The sequence below is a fragment of the Aethalodelphis obliquidens genome, unplaced genomic scaffold, assembly GCF_003676395.1.
Source record: "Aethalodelphis obliquidens isolate GAN/ISIS:26980383/991018 unplaced genomic scaffold, ASM367639v1 scaffold25, whole genome shotgun sequence".
Taxonomy (NCBI): Eukaryota; Metazoa; Chordata; class Mammalia; order Artiodactyla; family Delphinidae; genus Aethalodelphis; species Aethalodelphis obliquidens.
The window spans coordinates 30,059,710-30,081,064 of record NW_020837969.1 but is presented as its reverse complement, the minus strand read 5'-3'; the positions used below and the strand labels follow the sequence as shown (position 1 = coordinate 30,081,064).

Here is a 21,355-nt window from a genome sequence, read left to right as displayed (position 1 = left end):
TTCAGTTTTTTTCTTAATATTTGGTAGATAGATCTATTTGTTTGTGTATATTTGTGTTATATCCAGTTTGTGGCTATAGAGAAGTTTTTAAATACTGAAGCGTCCTTTTTGTCAAGGTTAAACTAGAAACTCTGCCTGTTTTCAGTTGTTTCCTGTCTTTAAATAAAATTTTATCAGCTCCCCAGACTTCCTGGCACCATGTCCTTCTTCCACTTGCCTTAGGAATGCTTCTCAGCAGCAGTTATAACACCCCCAACCTAATGGTTCCAGAGTGTGTGTATTTGTGTTTTAAAGCATTCATTTTCCTTTATTAAGAAACAGATCCTAAAACCCCTTGCCATCTTTGGCACATCTTCAATACAAACCAGGTAATAAAGCTTTGGTTTTGTTAGATCATTTCTTTTTAAAGCAGGACACTTAATTGATTATTTCAGGTGTGTCTGTCAGGATCAACGTTTGACTTCTCCAACGAACCAGGATAGAAAGGGAATCATTGGCCTTAACAGCTTCAATCACGTCGGTTGTCGTGTGACAGGTTGTCCGTTTATGCTATTACATCATGGTCTCTCAACCCAGAGCTGGGAGGGGAGAAGAAAGGACCATGAAACTGTAAGAGTTTTACTTATCCGCATCTAGAATTTAATGTCTGTCTCTTAGGACACTACCATTTTGCTGGCATTAAACATACAGACCATGGGCTTCCCTGGTGGCGCAGTGGTTGAGAGTCCGCCTGCCGATGCAGGGGACACGGGTTCGTGCCCCGGTCCGGGAAGATCCCACATGCCGTGGGGCAGCTGGGCCCATAAGCCATGGCCGCTAAACCTGCGCATCCGGAGCCTGTGCTCCACAACGGGAGAGGCCACAACAGTGAGAGGCCCGCGTACAGCAAAAAAAAAAAAAAAAAAAAATCATACAGACCAGGAAACCTGAAGTAGCCTCCATCCTTCCAAATGTAAGGCCTGCTCTAATGTATTCTGCAAGATCACTGGAGGACAACAACCCTATTTGCCTTTCCAAAATTAATATTTTACCAGAATAATGTATAAGAAGTTTGCTCCTCCCATATATGAGATTTGGTTTGCAATAGGGGGTTCAGCTTTTCATTTCTATTAATCCCTGACCTCACTTAACCTGAAGCATACACTCGGCCTTACCAACAAACGTGAAAAGCCCAAGCAATATATATTTTTCCAGACAGTTACACTCTAATCAGTTTGATGTTGACAGCCCACTTACTTGCCCCATCTTCACCCATAGTTTATGGACCTGGAGGGTATGCTGAGCTGCACTACAGTAGCAGCTTCCAGTAAGTCAAAAACCAGTCACCAAGGTCTAAATATTTAAGACTCTGGTTCTAGGCTCCTTTTCCTCAAAGTTGTGATTATACTCAGCCTCCAACATATTTGCTTCACGTAGAATATATATTTTAGAAACAAAAACCAGCTCCAAATACAAAACACTAGAATAAATATATAGCCATGCTGGTGATCTGTCTTAAAGTCAAAAATAGCCTGGAAATCAAATTAAATGACTGCAGGAGACACCATTTATGAGAAATGGGGGGAATTCCCTGGTGGTCCAGTGGTTAGGACTCAGTGCTCCCATTACCAGGGTCCCGAGTTCGATCCCTGGTCAGGGAACTAAGATCTCACAAGCCGTGAGGTGCAGCCAAAAAAAGAGAGAGAGAGAGAGAAACTGGAAGCTGGGAAGCCCAGGGAAGAATGGTAATGTGGGAGGATTACCAAGGTATGTAGAGTTTATCTTTTAAAAAAATTTAAAGGAAGAGGATGTGAAGTTTGAGCATAGAACTAAAAGCAGGGAAAGCCTGAGAACCAGGACAGCTCAGGGGAATGCCTGGGACAGTGCATAAAGAAAGAACTGAATTCATGATAGTTCTGTGAGAAAGAAACCTGCAAAGTATTACTGAATGCAAGCTATGCACCAAGTATGAGGAAGTGGGGCTCAGGCAGGATGAAAGACCTTTTCCGTGTCCCACAGCTTGTAAGAGGCTAAAGTAGGGTTTCATCCTGGATCTCTCAGACTTGAAAACCCATTTTCTTGCCAATCACTCTGCCTCTCAGAAACAAAAGGAGCCGCAAGAGCAGGATAATACAGGGGCTAAGCTAGGTTGCACATCCCTGCCCTCTGACTTACAGTGTAACTCTCAAGGTCATTAACCTCTCTGCACCACAGCTGCTGCTTCCGTAAAATAACACCTGTATCCCACAATTATTGGGGGCTCGAACAAGTACGTAAGACACTTTAAATGATGCCTGACATAATAAGTGGTTGATAAATGCCAGCTGTTATTACTGGAATTATTGTCATTATTCTTAGATATAAGTGGGTGACGGCAGAATGATTTGTGGTTTATCAGGGACTTCAAGCAAGCAGTAATACCCACATTTTAATGTGCATCTGAATCCCCTGAAGATCTTGTTTAAAAAGCAGATTCTGATTTTTTTTTAACTTTTTATTTTATATTGGAGTAGGTTGTGTTAGTTTCAGGTATACAGCAAAGTGATTCAGTTATACCTATACATATACCAGTTCTTTTTCAAATCCTTTTTCAGTGGTGCTCCTGTCACTGAATTTCTAAAAAGCTCTAGGTGATGCTATTGCTGCTGGTCTACAGACCACATTTTGAGGAGCAAGGACTTGAAGAGCTGAAAGAGATAGCTTTGGCCTTGAGCCAGAAGTTAAAAATAAGTGGGGGGGAGGGGGGTGGGCAGGGACCAAGAACGTCTAGAAAAGCCTGTGACGAGTCAAATTTAGTAACAGGAGGCCTAACACTTAACTCTTCTGAACAGTTAGTACCCTATAGATTCTTCCCATGAAAAGAGTTGCCATAATCTAAGCAGATTGTTGAGCTCTTAAAAAACAAAAACAGTGAGGGAGGGATATGGAAAAAGTATAAGAGAGAGACCAGGAGAATATTTGTAGGCCAAGTCACCCTGTCTCACAGTAGTTACTGTAAATGTCTCAAAACGTCTCTTGCCTTTGCTTTATTTACTGTATGTACTTGTTTGTTTGTTGTTTGTTTTGGTTTTGGTTTTTTTTTTGCGGTACGCGGGCCTCTCACTGTTGTGGCCTCTCCCGCTGCAGAGCACAGGCTCCGGACGCGCAGGCTCAGCGGCCATGGCTCACGGGCCCAGCCGCTCCGCGGCATGTGGGATCTTCCCAGACCGGGGAACAAACCCGTGTCCCCTGCATCGGCAGGCGGACTCTCAACCACTGCGCCACCAGGGAAGCCCTTAGTGCTGGCCTCTGATACTGTCATCCGAAATTCAAAGAGAAAAAGTGTTTTAAAGTACCTAAAATAGGTTCTTAAACTCCTATCTCCCTGGATTCTTCTGATTCTTAATAAGTAAGGTAGCAAAAGAGTAGATTTGGGAATTCCTAGCAAAATTAAACTTATGTCATGAACTCATATCATGAATTCTTGGGCTGCAGAGAACCATCCCTTCCAAAAAAAGAAAAGCCGGGGGTAGGGGGGCCCTTACTAGTACACTCAGCACTGTCCAACAGAAATGTAAGGTAAGCCACATATATAATTTAAAATTTTCTGGTAGCCACATTCAAAAAATTTTTAAACTTTTTAAAATTTTTAAACAGATGAAACTAATATATAATATAAAAATATATTTTAATAATATCTTACTTAACTCTATACCTAAAATATCATTTAACATATCATAGTTTAATAATTATTAATACATATTTTACGCTCTGTTCTAAGTCTTTGAAATCCTCTAGAAACAGCACACACCCAATATGCTGCTATACGATGATAATCTCTTACACAATGCAGTTATTAAAGTGAAATGCAGTCTCCCCAAAACAAAAATAGTGTGTTTCAGGGGAGAATATTTTACATTGCTTCTGGGTTTTTGTATTTAAATCAATTAAAGTTAAATAAAATTAAAAATGCAGTTCCTCCGTCACACCAGCCACCCCTCAGGTAGGTGGTTCAGTAGCCTCACAGCAGGCAGGGCCCACCGTTATCAGACAGGGCAAGTCTAGATCCTACACACATTTACCACAGGGCACATCTAGTGAGAACAGAGGATGGTCAGAGGCCCGAGCTGCTCTTACCTTTCAGCAGCTGTTCCTCGAATCACCTCATATACAAAAACTCCAGAGGTCACATCATGGAAATGTGGATCTGGCCTTTTCATTTCCTGAAGCAGGCTAAGAAGAGACAGAAGAGTTTTCCCATGAGGTTAGGAAGCATAATGAATTAGTCTCCTGAGCCCTGGACAACCCTCCAACTGTCAGTGGGGACTCTATCTGCTCTGCTCAGGGCTCACACACATGGGACAAGGATGCCCTCTAGCTGGTCACCATCATTCTTCCCCAGGGGTGGTCTGATTCCCTGTGCCAAAGCCTAGAACCATTGGACACAGTGAAAGAAACCACTGAAAAGTACAGTGTGTGATGGTGCCAGCAGATGCAGTCACCTACCCTGTGACAAGTAGGGCCTGCAGTCACGAGAGGAGCCAGCCGCTGTCCAAATGCTTTACCTTCCCCGTTCAGGCTCTCTACCCATAGCTTGTGCTTCTGAAAAACAACCCAGGCATGGTCACACCCATGCTTACTTCATAGTGAGGGGCAGCATGCACAGAACCAACTATTTCTTCTGTGAAACAGCCTTTCCTGGAAAGGAGAATTATAACGTGTTACTAACAAAGCCTTCCTTCCTTTTGGCAGACCGAGTCACAGAATATCCTTCAAATGTTAGCTGCCCTTTCAGGCTGCCCGCCAAGACAAACATGCCTCAGAGAACCTTTGTCGCTCGCACAGGCCCACCTCCCCAGATCCAGCCCAGGGCTTTCCTTTCCACAATAGTTCCATCCAACTATCTCTGGGTACAGCTCAGGCTGGGTTTTGCACCTAGTCCCCAGGTGCTGCCTGGATCACCGTGATCAGAGCTCAGTACCGGTGACTGTTTTCTACAGAACTCAAAGGATTGTCTCAGGGACTTCCCAGTGGTTAGGGCTCCACACTTCCACTGCAGGGGGCACGGATTCAATCCCTGGTTGCAGAACTAGGATCCCACAAGCCACGCAGCGTGGCCAAAAAAAGGGATTGTCTCCACCACAGTGGAGCCCTTTGAGGGCTCCTGAAAAGCACAGGAGGGGAAGAAAAATTCCTAATTCCCCTTACCTTTCTGTCGAATGCAATCCAAGAGAATTGCAAAGGAGATTCCTGTGGTCACCTTCAGTGTGTTTATGCCAATCACATCACCATCCTGACAAGGGAGGAGACATCAATTCAGCAGCCCAGTTCTGCAGACTGACAAGCAAAGGAAGGAGAGAAGCTTAGGGTCACTTACGGTCGAGCAACAGGTAGCATCTTAGCAGACCAAGGCGTGCAAAATCCTGCTGAGGAATTCTGGGTTTTAATCTTGAGCTCTTTTTTTTCTTGGCCAAATTACATTGCTTTTCAAAGTGAACCACGGTTTGTATTTTGACAGATATGAGAGTAAGGAGTATATGCCTTTCCATTCCTTAAATGAGACTAAAAATAAACACGGAAAAGGCAAAAATCTGTTGACTTTCAGCCACACTTCAATGAAACTATTCAGAAGATTCAGTAAATTGACCTTAGGAACAAAGCTCTACTAAACTAAATTTATGAAGTGGGAAATACTTTCCTTTTTGTGCATTTCATCTTCCCTTAGCCTTTGTTAGGTAACGGGAAGGATAGAAAAGAGACTTCCGATCACATTAAAATACAGATTATAATTCAATAGGTCTGGAGTGTGGCTTGAAATTCTGCATTTCATCCCTGCTCTAGTAAACTCATTGTTTACTGGAGAAAAAGCAGGCACAAAAATCACATGCAAAAAAAAATAAAAATAAAAAATCACATGCAATATTAGGAGTGAAGGGGGCGGAGTCAAGATGGCAGACTAGGAGGATGCAGAATTCGCGTCTCCTCACAACTAGGGCACCTACCAGGCACTGGAGGGGGACCATGGACACCTAAGGGGACGGGAGGTACCCCCAGTGACCAGGTAAGATGTGGGGCTTGCGGGGAGTGAAGGGGGAGGAGAAGTGGAGGCGGGACAGGACTGGCGCCCCTGAGGGGCGACTGGGGGAAGGAAGGAGTTCCTATACCCAGCGGGACCCACCCACGGTTAGGGGTCCAGCTGGGGGAGATGGTGGGGGAGGGGCACGGAGGAACGGAAGGGAACGCAGCCAGCGCTTTCCCTGTCCTCCTAGGCACTGGGGAACCTGTTGGGCTCCCGGGCCTAATCCTCAGCCCTCGGAGCCTCCCTCCTGCCGGGCAGAGCCCAAGCCCCACCCCTACACCCCCACCCGGGGCCCTACCTCTACATTCGGAGACCCCCTCCAACGTGCTGGGCCTAAACCCCACCCACACACCCTCACCCAGGGCCCTACCTCCAAACTCCCGAACCCCACACTCCAGAGGCCCTCCTTTCCATGTGCTCCCCTTCCCTGCAGGCCCTAAGCAGAAGCCCCGCTCCACGCTTGAACATCGACCGCCTAGGCCCGGCCCCACGCTCAAACATCACCTCCCACCCGCCTAGCTCCCACCCCACCCTAAACCCTGCCCCTGCTGAAGTTCCACCCCCGCCTAAACTCCACCCCCCCATAGCCAAGGCTTTTTGTTTTTCTTTCTTTCTTTTTTCCTCTTTTAGATTGGGGTTCTGTTTTACCTTGATTCATTTATATTTTTATTTTTTCTAATAAATCTTTTAGTTTTCTGATTTTATTCTTTATACTTTGTTATTGTTCTCCTTTTTGCTTGTTCCCTTTTTTTTCTTTCCTTTTTTCTGTTGTGGTTTTATTTTACCTTGTTGCAGTTGTTTCAATTATAGTTTTATTTTTCCTAATATATTTTTTGTCTTTCTAATTTTATTTCTTTTTTATTCTTCGTTATTGTATTGCTCCTTTTTTCTTTTTTTTTTTTTCTCCCATGCCACACGTCTTGTGGGATCTTGGTTCCCAGGCTGGGGGTTGCTCTGAGTCCAAACCACTGGACTAACAGAGAACTTCAAACCCCAGGGAATATTTATCGGAGTGAGTCCTCCTGGAGGTCCTCATCTCAGCTCTGAGACCCGGCTCTATCCAACTGCCTGCAAACCCCAGCGCTGGACACCTCAGGCCAAACAACCAGTAAAACAGGAATACAGCTCCACCCATAAAAAAAAAAAAAAAATGAAACGACAGAAAAATATATTACAGACGAAGGAGCAAGGTAAAAACCTATAAGACCAAATAAATGAAGACAAAATAGGTAACCTACCTGAAAAAGAATTCAGAGTAATGATAGGAAAAATGATACAAAATCTCAGAAACAGAATGGAGAAAATACAAGAAACATCTCACAAGGATCTAGAAGAACTAAAGTGCAAACAAACAGTGAGAACCACACAATAAATGAAATTAAAAACACTCTAGAAGGAATCAATAGCAGAATAACTGGGGCAGAAGAACACACAACTGAGCTGGAAGATAAAATGTTGGAAATAACTGCCAGGGAGCAGAATAAAGAAAAAGGAATGAAAAGAATTGAGGAGAGTCTCAGAGGCCTCTGAGACATTAAACACACCAACATTTGAATTATAGGGGTCCCAGAAGAAGAAGAGAAAAAGAAGGGGTCTGAGAAAATATTTGAAGAGATTATAGTTGAAAACTTCCTTAATATGGGAAAGGAAATAGTCAAGTCCAGGAAGCACAGAGAATCCCATACAGGATAAACCCAAAGAGAAACACACCGATACACATATTAATCAAACTATCAAAAATTAAATACAAAGAAAAACTATTAAGAGCAGCAAGGGAAAAGCAACAAATAACATACAAGGGAATCCCCATAAGGTTAACAACTGATCTTTCAGCAAAAACTCTGCAAGCCAGAAGGTAGTGGCAGGACATATTTAAAGTGATGAAAGGGAAAACCTAAAACCAAGATTACTCTACCCAGCAAGGATCTCATTCAGATTTGATGGAGAAATCAAAAGCTTTACAGAAAATCAAAAGTTCAGAGAATTCAGCACCACCAAACCAGCTTTAAAACAAATGCTAAAGGAACTTCTCTAAGCGGGAAACACATGAGAAGAAAAAGACCCACAAAAACAAACACAAATCAATTAAGAAAATGGTAATAGGAACATATCGATAATCACTTTGAATGTAAATGGATTAAATGCTCCAACCAAAAAACATAGACTGGCTGAATGGATACAAAAACAAGACCCTTATAAATGCTGTCTACAAGAGACCCACTTCAGACCTAGGGACACATACAGACTGAAAATGAGGGGATGGAAAAAGATATTCCATGCAAATGGAAATCACAAGAAAGCTGGAGCAGCAATACTCATATTAGAGTAAATAGGCTTTAAAATAAAGACTGTTACAAGAGATAAGGAAGGACACTATATAATGATCAAGAGATCAATCCAAGAAGAAAACGTAACAATTATAAATATTTATGTACCCAACATAGGAGCATCTCAGTACATAAGGCAAATGCTAACAGCCATATGAGGAGAAATCGACAGTAACACAATAATAGTGGGGGACTTTAACACCCCACTTACACCAATAGACAGATCATCCAAACAGAAAATAAATAAGGAAACACAAGCTTTAAATGACACAACAGAACAGAAAGACTTAATTGATATTTTTAGGACATTCCACCCAAAAGAGGAAGAATACAGTTTCTTCTCAAGTGCACATGGAACCTTCTCCCGTCACATTTTGGGTCACAAGTCAAACCTTGGAAAATTTAAGAAAATGTAAATCATATAGAGCATCACTTCTGAACACAATGCTATGAGATTAGAAATCAATTACAGGAAAAAAACAGTAAAATACACAAACACATGAGGGCTGAACAGTGCGCTGCTAAATAACCAAGAGCTCACTGAAGAAATCAAAGAGGAAATCAACAACTACCTAGACAAATGACAACGAAAGCACGACGAGCCAAAACCCATGGGATGCAGCAAAAGCAGCTCTAAGAGGCAAGTTTATAGCAACACAAGCCTACCTCAGGAAACAAGAAACATCTCAAATAAACAGCCGAACCTTACACCTAAAGCAATGAGAGAAAGAAGAACAAAAAAAAGCCAAAGTCAGCAAAAGGAAAGAAATCATAAAGATAAGATCAGAAATAAATAAAAAAGAAGTGAAGGAAATAATAGCAAAGATCAATAACTAATTCTTTGAGAAGATAAGCAAAATTGATAAACCGTTAGCCAGACTCATCAAGAAAAAAGGGAGAAGACTCAAATCAACAGAATTAGAAATGAAAAAGGAGAAGTAACAACTGACACTGCAGAAATACAAAGGATCATGAGAGATGACTACAAACAACTATATGCCAATAAAATGGACAACCTGGAAGAAATGGACAAATTCTTAGAAAAGCACAACCTTCTGAGACTGAACCAGGAAGAAATAGAAAATATAAACAGAACAATCACAAGCACTGAAAATGAGACTGTGATTAAAAATCTTCCAACAAACAAAAGCCCAGGACCAGATGGCTTCACAGGCAAATTCTATCAAACATTTAGAGAAGAGCTAACACCTATCCTTCTCAAACTCTTCCAAAATATAACAGAGGGAGGATCACTCCCCAACTCATTCTACGAGGCCACCATCACCCTGATACCAAAACCAGACAAAGATGTCACAAAAAAGGAAACTACAGGCCAATATCACTGATGAACATAGATGCAAAAATCCTCAACAAAATATTGCAAACAGAATCCAACAGCATATTAAAAGGATCATACACCATGATCAAGTGGGATTTATCCCAGAATGCAAGGATTCTCCAATATACGCAAAACAATCAATGTGATACACCATATAACAAATTAAAGAATAAAAACCATATGATCACCTCAATAGATGCAGAAAAAGCTTTTGACAAAATTCAACACCCATTTATGATAAAAAAAACTCTCCAGGGCTTCCCTGGTGGTGCAGTGGTTAAGAATCCGCCTGCCAGTGCAGGGGACACGGGTTCGAGACCTGGTCTGGGAAGATCCCACATGCCGCAGAGCAACTAAGTCCGTGCACCACAGCTACTGAGCCTGCGCTCTAGAGCCAGCAAGCCACAACTACTGAGCCCGCATGCCACAACTACTGAAGCCAGCGCACCTAGAGCCCGTGCTCTGCAACAAGAGAAGCCACCGCAATGAGAAGCCCATGCACTGCAACAAAGAGTAGCCCACGCTCGCCACAACTAGAGAAAGCCCATGCACAGCAAGGAAGACCCATTGTAGCCAAAACATAAATAAATAAATAAATTTATTAAAAAAGAAAAAAAACTCTCCAGAAAGTGGGCATAGAAGGAACCTACCTCAACATAATAAAAGCCATATATGACAAACCCACAGCCAACATCATTCTCAATGGTAAAAGACTGAAAGCATTTCCTTTAAGATCAGGAACAAGACAAGGCTGCCCACTCTCACCACTGTTATTCAGCATAGTGTTGGAAGTCCTAGCCACAGCAATCAGAGAAGAAAAAGAAATAAAAGGAATACAAATTGGGAAAGAAGAAGTAAAACTGTCACTGTCTGCTGATGATATGATACTAAACATAGGAAATCCTAAAGATGCCACCAAAAAACTACTAGAACTAATCAATGAATTTGGTAAGGTTGCAGGATACAAAATTAATGCACAGAAATCTCTTGCATTCCTATGCACTAACAACGAAAGATCAGAAAGAGAAATTAAGGAAACAATCCTATTTACCACTGCAACAAAAAGAATAAAATACCTAGGAATAAACCTACCTAAGGAGGCAAAAGACCAGTACTCAGAAAACTATAAAACACTGATGAAAGAAATCAAAGATAACATAAACAGATGGAGAGATACCATCCTCCTGGATTGGAAGAATCAATATTGTGAAAATGCCTACACTACCCAAAGCAATCTACAGGTTCAATGAAATCCCTATCAAACTACCAATGGCATTTTTCACAGAACTAGAACAAGAAATTTTACAATTTGTATGGAAACACAAAAGACCCCGAATAGCCAAAGCAATCTTGAGAAAGATAAACAGAGCTGGAGGAATCAGGCTCCCTGACTTCAGACTATACTACAAAGCTACAGTAATCAAGACAGTATGGTACTGGCACAAAAACAGAAATATAGATCAATGGAACAAGATAGAAAGCCCAGAGATAAATCCACGCACATATGGTCACCTTATCTCTGACAAAGGAGGCAAGAATATACAATGAAGAAAAGACAGCCTCTTCAATAAGTGGTGCTGGGAAAACTGGACAGCTACATGTAAAAGAATGAAATTAGAACACACCCTAACACCATACACACAAATAAACTCAAAATGGATTAAAGACCTAAATGTAAGGCCAGACACTATAAAACTGTTAGAGGAAAACACAGGCAGAACACTCTATGACATAAATCACAGCACGATCCTTTCTGACCCACCTCCTAGAATAAGGGAAATAAAAACAAAAATAAACAAATGGGACCTAATGAAATTTGCACAGCAAAGGAAACCATAAACAAGACGAAAATACAACCCTCAGAATGGGAGAAAATATTTGCAAATGAAGCAACTGACAGAGCATTAATCTCCAAAATATACAAGCAGCTCATGCAGCTCCATATCACAAAAACAAACAACCCAATCCAAAAATGAGCAGAAGACCTAAATAGACATTTCTCCAAAGGAGACATACAGATGGCCAACAAATGCATGAAAAGAGGCTCAACATCACTAATCATTAGAGAAATGCAAATCAAAACTACAATGAGGTATCACCTCACACCGGTCAGAATGGCCATCATCAAAAAATCTACAAACAATACATGCTGGAGAGGGTGTGGAGAAAAGGGAACCCTTCTGCACTTTTGGTGGGAATGTAAATTGATACAGCCACTATGGAGAACAGTATGGAGATTCCTTTAAAAACTAAAAATAGAACTACCATATAACCCAGCAATCCCACTACTGGGCATATACCCTGAGAAAACCATAATTCAAAAAGAGACATGTACCACAATGTTCATTGCAGCTCTATTTACAATAGCCAGGACATGGAAGCAACCTAAATGTCCATCAACAGATGACTGGATAAAGAAGATGTGGCACATATATACAATGGAATATTACTCAGCCATAAGAAGAAACAAAACTGGGTTATTTGTAGTGAGGTGGATTGACCAAGAATCTGTCATACAGAGTGAAGTAAGTCAGAAAGAAGAAAAACAAATACCATATGCTAACATGTATATATGGAATCCAAAAAATATGGAATTTTAAAAAGCAGTACTAATGAACCTAGTGGCAGGGCAGGAATACATACGCAGATGTAGAGAACAGACTTGAGGGCACGGGGGGGAAGGGGAAGCTGGAATTAAGTGAGAGAGTGGCATGGACATATATACACTACCAAATGTAAAATGGATGGCTAGTGGGAAACTGCTGCAGAGCACAGGGAGATCAGCTCGGTGCTTTGTGACGACCTAGAGGGGTGGGATAGGGAGGGTGGGAGGGAGACGCAAGAGGGAGGGGATTTGGGGATATATGTATACATATAGCTGATTCACTTTGTTATACAGCAGAAACTAACACATCATTGTAAAGCATTGAAACTCCAATGAAGATGTGAAAAAAAAAATGTTAGGAATAAAAAGCGCTCAGTGATTTCACACACAATTCCTCCTCCGACAAGCAAATGTAATATGTGAAGAGAAGCCAGAAACAATCAGCTCAAGGGACTCAGAGAGCATGATCACAGGCCGTGTGTCAAACAGCACTGCTCTCTTGTTGTATCTGAGCAACTAGAAACCCTGGCATTTCCATTAGGGACGTTAAATAAAATTTAAGAATTAAATACATGACAGAGCAACGGATTGTTGTTGTGGCTTTTTTGTCGTCTCTAAGCAGGTCAATACTAAATTAGCACTTTGGAATGAGACTTAGTTCTTCACATGCAGAAGCAGGGGGTCTTCAAGGATATACATTACATAGTACAGTTGTCATTTGACATAATTTGGGTTTAGTACCCAGGACTTTTTAAAGTACCCAATGAAAGTAGAAAGCACACTGAAGAGATGTAAGTAGGTGTTAAGGAAACCCTGACCCCCTCGGCTGGAGGAGCTCACATGCCAAGAGGACAAATCCATCACAGATCTTACATTTTTCCTAGCCCTTTACTTAAGATGCAATAATAGAAAAGCATCGTACCACACATCTCCGCACAAGAGCGACATCCCAGTCTGCATCATGAAATTTGTCAGGTTTTTGAAAGTTAAGCAGCAGCGTGAAGCAGCGAGGAAAGTGGTCACTTACCAAATTCACCAGAGGCCCCCCAGAATTCCCATGCTGAAGACAGAATTTGAAAAAGCCATCAGTACTTTTCTCCCAGTCATCTATATATAGTTCCCAAAGAGGTTTCCCAAAAACAGCCTGCCCTAGTGAGCCCGTTTCCCCAGGGCAGGCGAAATTGGGCCCCATCATGATCATCTCCGAAGTCGGTGCAGGTAAAGAACAACAGCAAGAGGACCGCCACCTCCTACGGAAGCAGTGATCTCTGCGACAGACCCTAGGAGACCATCCAGTTATCACATCAAACAGGCTCACCTCTAACAGCGTGGCATTCCGTACCTCTCATGAGGATAGACCTGATCTCTGGACATCCCCGAAAGGCCAAAGGGAAAAGAAGGCCCCCTGAAGTGTTCTTCTCACCGCATTGCCAGTATCTTATGGGCTGAGGACAGCCTACCCCTGTGACTTACATTAATTATGGCATCCGTCTGGATATAGTCCACGCCTGAATCCTTCAGCCCCAGCTCTTTGCCCTCTCGCCGTGTGGCGCTGACAGTGCCTGCCGTCCCTGTGTTCTGCAGTGAAAACAGGCTACCCAAGGCCACCACGAACTCGCCAGCTCACAGGTCAGATGACTTTCCCAGCAGCAATACAGGAAGTTCAGTCTGCACGTGGGTGAGGAGGGACCAGATGGACAAATTAAAACTGGAATCAATCAGCATTTGTATACAATCCATATATGACATGGTCTCCACCATTTCGGCATTTATAATGCAAGAATCACCCACCCACCTAGTTTCTACAACTGCCTGAGTCTTCCTCCTTACACTCCAACTACCACTAAACTCTCACCTGTTAAGATGATAGGGATCATCTCTAAAAATCTAAAATTATTGCTTGTAGAAATTACAATAAGTAAACCGCCAGTGAAGTAACTGATGCACATAAACTGACATTAGCAATTTACTTAGCACCATTCCAGCTCAGAAGTTTACAAAGTTAATAAGCCACGAACAGAAAGGAGGTCACCCAAAGCAGTGCTTCTCCTTAATGTGCATATGAATCTCCCAGTGATCAGTAGACCTGGGTAGGGTCTGAGTTTCTGTATTTCTAAAAAATTCTCAGATGATGTCAATGCTGCTGGGGTGCAGACCACACTTCGTATAGCAAGGAACTCAAAGCACTCCTTAGCAGCTTTGAATCCATTACAATCATTTCCGGTGTTCTGAGACAAGCAGAGAAATAAGTTTCCCAGAAGCAGCATCTGTTGAAGAAGGAACTGAAGGAGAAAAAAAGACAGCTGGGTAGTTAATAAAAATTGTTACAGACATACAGACAGGCATGGAAGAAAATAAACAAAAGAAGGAGTGAAGAATAGAAAAAAAGCAAACTAGAAAAAAAAAAAAAAGTATATGCCAGGGAGAAAAGACATGTGGTGGGGTGGGGAAGAAAATATCAGCAAGTTGATGAAAATCCTTGGATCGCAGACTCACATTTGGCTCAGTTTTAATCAGGGCAAGATCCAATTTATGGTCAATGTCCTTGACAGTGGCTTCATACTGGACCCCGCTCTGGAGCTCCACCTGGATCCGCTGCTGGTTCGTGAGGACGTGGGCATTGGTAACAATAAGCCCATCCTCAGATGCTATGAACCCAGAGCCACTGGATGCAGGAATATCCTCACTGCTGAGAGGCGACCTGTCTCAGCAAGACAACAGCATAAGCAAAAGGCGGGCAAATCAGGGCATCCGCCATAGTCCGGAAGCATGGGAACCTGGCATTTATGAAACATTCTTCCACCACAGTTTCCTCAGACATTTTACTTTTCCCTGCCTGTTTTCATTCTCTCCACATGTAATTAGACTCTGTGTTCAATGTCCTGGCCGTCTCTTGGAAACAGGACTGAGAGCTGATTCCAACTCTGCTTTTCCAGGAAAAGCAGCACCCCTCTGCTTCAAAGACGACTAACCTAATCGTAATACTGGGGGCAAAAGTGGACCTAGTGCTACATTATCCAGCACCCAGGCAGGGAGGGAGTCAGAGAAGTCTGGTCCCGGCTTAGGTTCCACTACTAACTGGCCTTGTGACATAGGACAAGTTTCTCTTGCTCTCTGGGTTTGGGATTCCTTACATGCAAAAGAAGGGGCTGGGCAATGATCACCATCAAGGTGCCTTCTGGCTCTTACCTCTGACCTTGAACTTGTCTGAGAGAGAGGAGTAGCCCAGACTTGGAAGTCAGAATCCTTGTGTCTCTGCTCTTTGGCTAAACGACCAACAGGCTATGCAACCTCTTTGAGCCGTCTGATTTCCTCACCGTGGTGTTTACAACTAAATTGTGCTGGGAGAGTGGTTGCGCGGGGCCAGGAGCAGGGAGGCGCTCGGGAACAGTTAGCCCGGGGAGCTTACGTCCTCCTCCGACCTCCTTTACCCGCGGAACAGCTGTAAGTGGACCACGGACGGGGCCACCGTCTCCACCACGGCGGCGATGAAGTTGTACTTGCTCCTGAGCCAGCCTGCGCTTCTGGTCCCCGCAAAGAGATGCTCCATTCTTTGGGCGGGGGTGGGGGTGGGGGACGACCCTCGCTGCCTGACCGCATCAGGCATCACCTCTCTCCTCCCTCTCTCTCCGCTTTCCCTCCCCCTCCTCTCTTCGGTCTCCCACTGTGTATTCACTGCGGTCGCATGAGACCAGACCTGTCACCCCGATTTGAAAATAAAAGGGAAGACGGCGGCCACCAGCTATAGGGAGGAAATTGGGGAGCAACCACATGGGAACCGGTAACCGGACACCCAAGGAGGGAAGAAAATCAGTACCTAGGAGGCGTTGAATCGCTCTGGCGATGCAGCAGGGAGAACCGCGCGAACGGAACTCGCTCCTGAAGAGGGCGCGGAGAGCGCACGGCCCTCCGCTCATCTGGGGCTCCACAGTCCCCCGCTTCCGCACCGCCACTGCCGGGAGCGCGCCACGGAGGCGCACGGCGCTGTTCTCGGCGCGGAGCGCGCACAGGCTGGGGTAGGTGCGGCCGTCCCCCGCCGCCGAGGAGCCGGGGCGCGGGCGGCGCACGGCCGGCCGAGCGCCCCGCCGCAGGCCTCGCCCTCGGCCGCGGCGCAGACGCGGCAGCCCCCGCAGCGGTCGAGCCCCGGGGCCGTCCCCCGCCGAGCAGGGGGCGCAGTGGCGGGCACGGCGGCGCGGGCCTGGCCCTCCTGGCCTGGACTCCTTTCCCCGGAGACGCGGGCAGCGGCAGCCACGTCAGGACGAACGGTCCGAGCCCGGCGGGCCGCAGCAGGGGTCTCGTCATCCCGCTCCCTTCCTCCTTCCTTCCCACTTTCCCGCGGACTCTCCTCTGGACCCGCAGCTGCTCTCAGACGAGCAACGCTTTCTCCGGACTGGGATGCCGCCTCCTTCAGCCCCCGACTTTAAGGGGCAGAACCTGGCAGCCCTCTCCACACACACCGGTTCCCCACCCCGCCCCGCGTCCCGGACCTTCCCCCACCTCGTGGAATTCAGAACACCAAGAACGGGGGCAGACTGACAACTCACCCACCCAGGGACAGACGATCAGAGTTAGGAAAACACACAACCTACTTCAGTATTTCACATGGTTTTTATTACAAAACAAGCGACAAAACAGTTTTAGAAAATTATTTTTTGCTACATACCAAGTAGGAGATCGCTTAAAATGAGAAGCGTAAGAGTTTCCATGCACTCAGCTCAGCCTACAAGTGCATTTCACAGCTGAAACATACTGGTTCAAAACACAGAATCATGCTACACCTTGGGGAGCAGCGGGGGAAGGGGTCAAACAATATGTTTTGGGGCCAAATAATCTCTTTATTGAAACTCTACCAAGCATGAGTGACTGTAATTCACTACTGCAGGCAGTAACAGAGAGAAGAAGGGACTGAGGGAAAAAAGTGACATTGGTAGAAAAGATGTAATAAATCTGTCTGTTTCTGACATGTTCAAACTTTATAAACAAAGCTAATTTGGGAAACTCGTTTCCAACACTCTGCTACTTCCTTATGCCTATTTATCTGGTTAACAGTGAAAAGAAACATATCAAATCCCACTGCCCAACTACTGAATCTGCCACTTATTTATTGGATCCTTTCAGACCATATCAGAGCACAGTTACATTCAGGGGAAAAAAATAAAACAACAAACCACCTTCTGCTTCAAGTGAACTATGAAGTTGGACTCTTTCTCATGGGAGCTCAGCATTCTATTCAGAAACAGATGTGTAACTCTGCAATTTTCACCTGAGATCGCTTTACCTGATGGACACCTTAGTACGAACTGTCATCTCACAGAATGCAAAAGGCCAAACTACGTTCACCAGCCATCAGCTGACCCTGAGCAAGCAATTCCTTAACTTTCAAGAACAGTGGACAATAATAGTTCACCTATGGGGAGACACCTGAAGCTGTTACACACAGTGGGTCAAGACCATGTCAAAAGTCTTATGAAGACAGCACAACTCAGAGAACGTTTTTATTCCACACACACAAAAAAATGCAGTACCTTTTTTGGTTCCTGTTTTTAAAAAAAAAAACAGATTTATTCCAGAGCCTATGCACTTAACTACTAATCGATATTGCATCCCCTCCTTGTTTTTTCCATTTGGTTCCATTTTTCACATTTGAAACCAAATGCTTTGGTCGTATATGCACCATCTTTGGCTCACATGTGTAGTGACATTAAAAGGTGTGATGTGAAATTAACCAGAAGCTAAGAAATATGAACACGAAAGGAATTCTGAAATAAGATTTGGCAATGAGAATGCCTCTAAGCTTCATTGAAGGTAATTATATTTATCTGGTGTTGGAACTACATTAACAACACTCTAACTTGGAATTCCCAAGTATCTGCCAACTAGAATCCTTGTTTCCCCTCTATTATGATAATATAATCTGGATTTATAAGTATGTTTAATTTAATACATTCTCAAAATAAACCTTACTGAATAAGAAACAGATCAGCTTACCATAATGGCCAATTAATTTAGCAGTAGTAATCGAGCAGAGAGTTGATTTAAAAGAGGAAGAAATGGGTAGATTTTCACAAGTTAAACACCAGGAGATGACATCTTTCCATGAGTCAGGGAATGTTTACAGAGATCTCAAAAGGTCCTAATTTATCTTTGTTAGTTCCATATCTCTGTGCACTTTCTTTCACCTAGCCAAAGAATTTTCTTGAGGAAAATCTGAAGATGAAACCTGAGACAAAGAACTTTAAGAATTCGTAATGGCTTCTTGAAACCAGGCTACTTGAAGTATGTTATCACCTTGATCACTCATAAATAAATAATCTCCAAACCAGGGATTTCTAAGGACAAAAGTATACAGGAGGCTGCAGAAAAGAGGGGAAAAAGAGAGAGAGAGAGAAATCTAGAGTAGATTTCCTTTTTTATATCAGGACCACTAGGGCAAACAATTTAAGTGAAAGTTATCTCCAAAGAAGTACGGTCAAGAAAAGTTCTCAACCTGACACAGTCTTCAAGGAAACTACACTGCCCGAAACAAACAGAAGATTTCCCTCAAGCCACTAAGGATTTTCTGATCACAGTCTCCTCCTCTACTCGTTAATTCTTAATTTAAAGACAAAATTAACTGATCTAGCTGATAAAGAGTTCTAGATAGAACTGAGTTAAGCTCCCTCCCTTTAGGGAACCTTGGTAGCAGTTCACCACATAAGCTGGACAGATAATTTCTCCCAGGGACCCTGGAAATAGGATCTCTTGTCAAATGGAAGAAGGTACATCCTAAAATACGGGATGGGAAATACAATCTATGCTCTTCTACCTGGGAAATCTCTAACCAGCAATGCATAGGCTGTAAATCAATGTTTCTCTGCACAGTTTCTATTTTATTAAAGATATAAATATCTCTCAAGATGATCTTTGTTATCTCCTCACTGTTATGAACATAGGACCTCGTCAGACGACAAGATTTCATCATGCAAGTACAGACACGAGGCATCACCCAAAGGGCAACACAAAGAACAGAAAGAAAGCAAATCTGCCAAGGTATACAATATACAGCACTTCAAATCAGACTACTGTCGGCCCACGAAAGAAGAGCTGAGAGGCAAGAACCCAAGATCATCTGTCTTTGCGAAAAGAGACCTTTTCTTCTGTCTGGAAAACATGGATCAAAAATTTTTAGCTGGATGAACTCAACACCATCTCTTCCCAGCACCTGCTTTAAAGCAACTCTCAAACTCTAAAATACAGATGTGATGTATCACACAAGTGAATTATCATACACTCATCAACCCTCCACACATTCCAAGTAACGCCGTATCAAGGGCAATGTCTGTTCTGTTCTCAGCACTGAACACTGATAAACCTATCCTAAGGGCCTGACACAGCAACAGGGTGGGCAGGTCTGTCTCTCACAGCGACAGTATTTGGGGTGAAAGAACATCTCAAAGAGAACAGAGTAATTCCCGAAACTGGCTGATGCACTGGGGTAGGGAGTGCATTCTCCCATTCCTTACAAGAAGTCCCTATTTCTTCCCCTATGGAGGTCCCCTGGAGGTTGGGGGAATCTGCCCTGGTCGACATTCAGGGCCCCCCCACGACCAGCGCCCAGATTTTAACACCTCCCCTCAGAATGTATCCCGGCCAAGCTGGAGCCTGGGTGTCCCCCACTGCTTCCCCCAGTTTCAGTTGGGTGAGTTCCCACCCTCCTACTTCACAGTCAAACTTCAGCCAATGAACAGCAATAGGATAAAACCAGATGACTGGCCTCAAGGTTCTGCACCCGGCCTGAAAACAAAGGGAAGAAACTAATAAGACAAGGACAAGGAACAAAAACTTGGTTAGGGATGAAATTGGATTTCCAACCTCCGCTCACCAGGTGGACCATGGAAGAGTCAAGGTAAGAGGCACCCTGCTCTCCACTGAGCAAGCCTACAGGTCTAACCTGGTGACTTTCCCGAATTAAAAACACTGCATTGATTTAAAAAAAAAAAAAAAAAAACAGCTGGATGCTCCCCTCCCCCAAGAGAGCTCCACAGGGATGTGAGTGCCAGGAAGGCCTCCGACTGTCCTCCAGCAGGTGGAGAAACTGAGTCACGGCCCCTTGGACATCTGAGTCCTCCCCTTCCCTCCTGGGCACTGCGCCTCATCACACATCAGAGGTCCGTATGTTTTCATCATCGAGGTTGAACACAAATGGCTTCTCCTTGGGGTGCTGGGGCTCCGATCTGTGCCTTATCCGGGAGCTGGGCAGCACCCCAGAAGTACTGCTCTCCCCAAGTCGAGGCATGAAGAAAGAGTCCTCAGGAGTCTCTTCAGTGGGCAGCAGCTTTTCCCCAGCCTGGGGGACAGGTGTCCAAGGCTGCCAGGAGGAAGCCACGGAGGGGGCTTTGCAGAGGGCCCTTCTCTCCTCCAGAGGCGGCCGCCCTCTGCACAAGACAGAGTTGGGCCCCCCTGAGAGGCTGGAGCTTCCAGAGCGGGTCAGAGAAATGGATCGAGAAAAGGACATTTCCTACAAAAATAAAAGGCGGGAAAAAGAGGAAAGTAAGAGTTTTCCTGACAATGTTTATCCCAAGGTCCCAGGAAGAGGACCCCCTCCAGGATCACCACCCTCACAGGCCCAGAGACACGCGTCTACAGAAATTAAATACGGCCAGCGGCATTCACCCCAGAAGTGTCAAGGTCTGCCTGGCAGGGAGATGTGCAGGACACATCGGAAGCTCTGGTTCTCTATCCAACCCTACCTCACTTCCTCCAACTACTGAAAAAAAACAAAAAATAAAAATCTGTACCCAAACCAGTCAAAAGAGAAAAACAAGCAAGACAGCCCGGGGCTTCAACTGCATCTGGGCACCGGGCTGCTTCCCTACATCACCAAATAAAACCCACCCACTCGGGACAACTCATCACGAGCTTGACAGTGACTGTGAACAGGAAGGAAGTGACTTACTCTGGGGTGGCACTTGAGGGCCTGGACAGCTGCCCCGATCTCCTTAATCCAGCTGTGCATGTCTTCTGGACTGTCTGCCTGCAAAACACCCACCACACTTACAGAGACACGT

General features: G+C 44.2%; 2 protein-coding genes across 6 annotated transcripts in view; both read right to left on the bottom strand.

Moving 5' to 3' along the window:
* Positions 1 to 51: 51 nt before the first annotated feature.
* On the bottom strand, positions 52 to 16,695 carry HTRA4 (HtrA serine peptidase 4). The gene is given in 12 exon segments (XM_027122878.1): positions 52 to 529; positions 531 to 578; positions 4,096 to 4,191; positions 4,599 to 4,656; positions 5,167 to 5,251; positions 13,336 to 13,368; positions 13,782 to 13,976; positions 14,805 to 15,009; positions 15,740 to 15,898; positions 16,254 to 16,368; positions 16,371 to 16,487; positions 16,490 to 16,695. Coding segments are annotated over 12 exon segments (1,344 nt in total). The 5' UTR covers positions 16,611 to 16,695; the 3' UTR covers positions 52 to 417.
* A 202-nt stretch (positions 16,696 to 16,897) lies between these two features.
* Positions 16,898 to 21,355, bottom strand: part of PLEKHA2 (pleckstrin homology domain containing A2) — a 57,547-nt gene continuing 53,089 nt past the window's right edge. For all 5 annotated transcript variants that reach the window (XM_027122873.1, XM_027122874.1, XM_027122871.1 and 2 more), the window contains 2 exons: positions 21,244 to 21,321; positions 16,898 to 20,805 (listed from right to left, as the gene is read on the bottom strand). In XM_027122873.1, the coding sequence (XP_026978674.1) occupies positions 20,443 to 20,805; positions 21,244 to 21,321 (441 nt within the window). In that variant the 3' untranslated portion in view covers positions 16,898 to 20,442. The remainder of the gene's footprint in view (positions 20,806 to 21,243; positions 21,322 to 21,355) is intronic.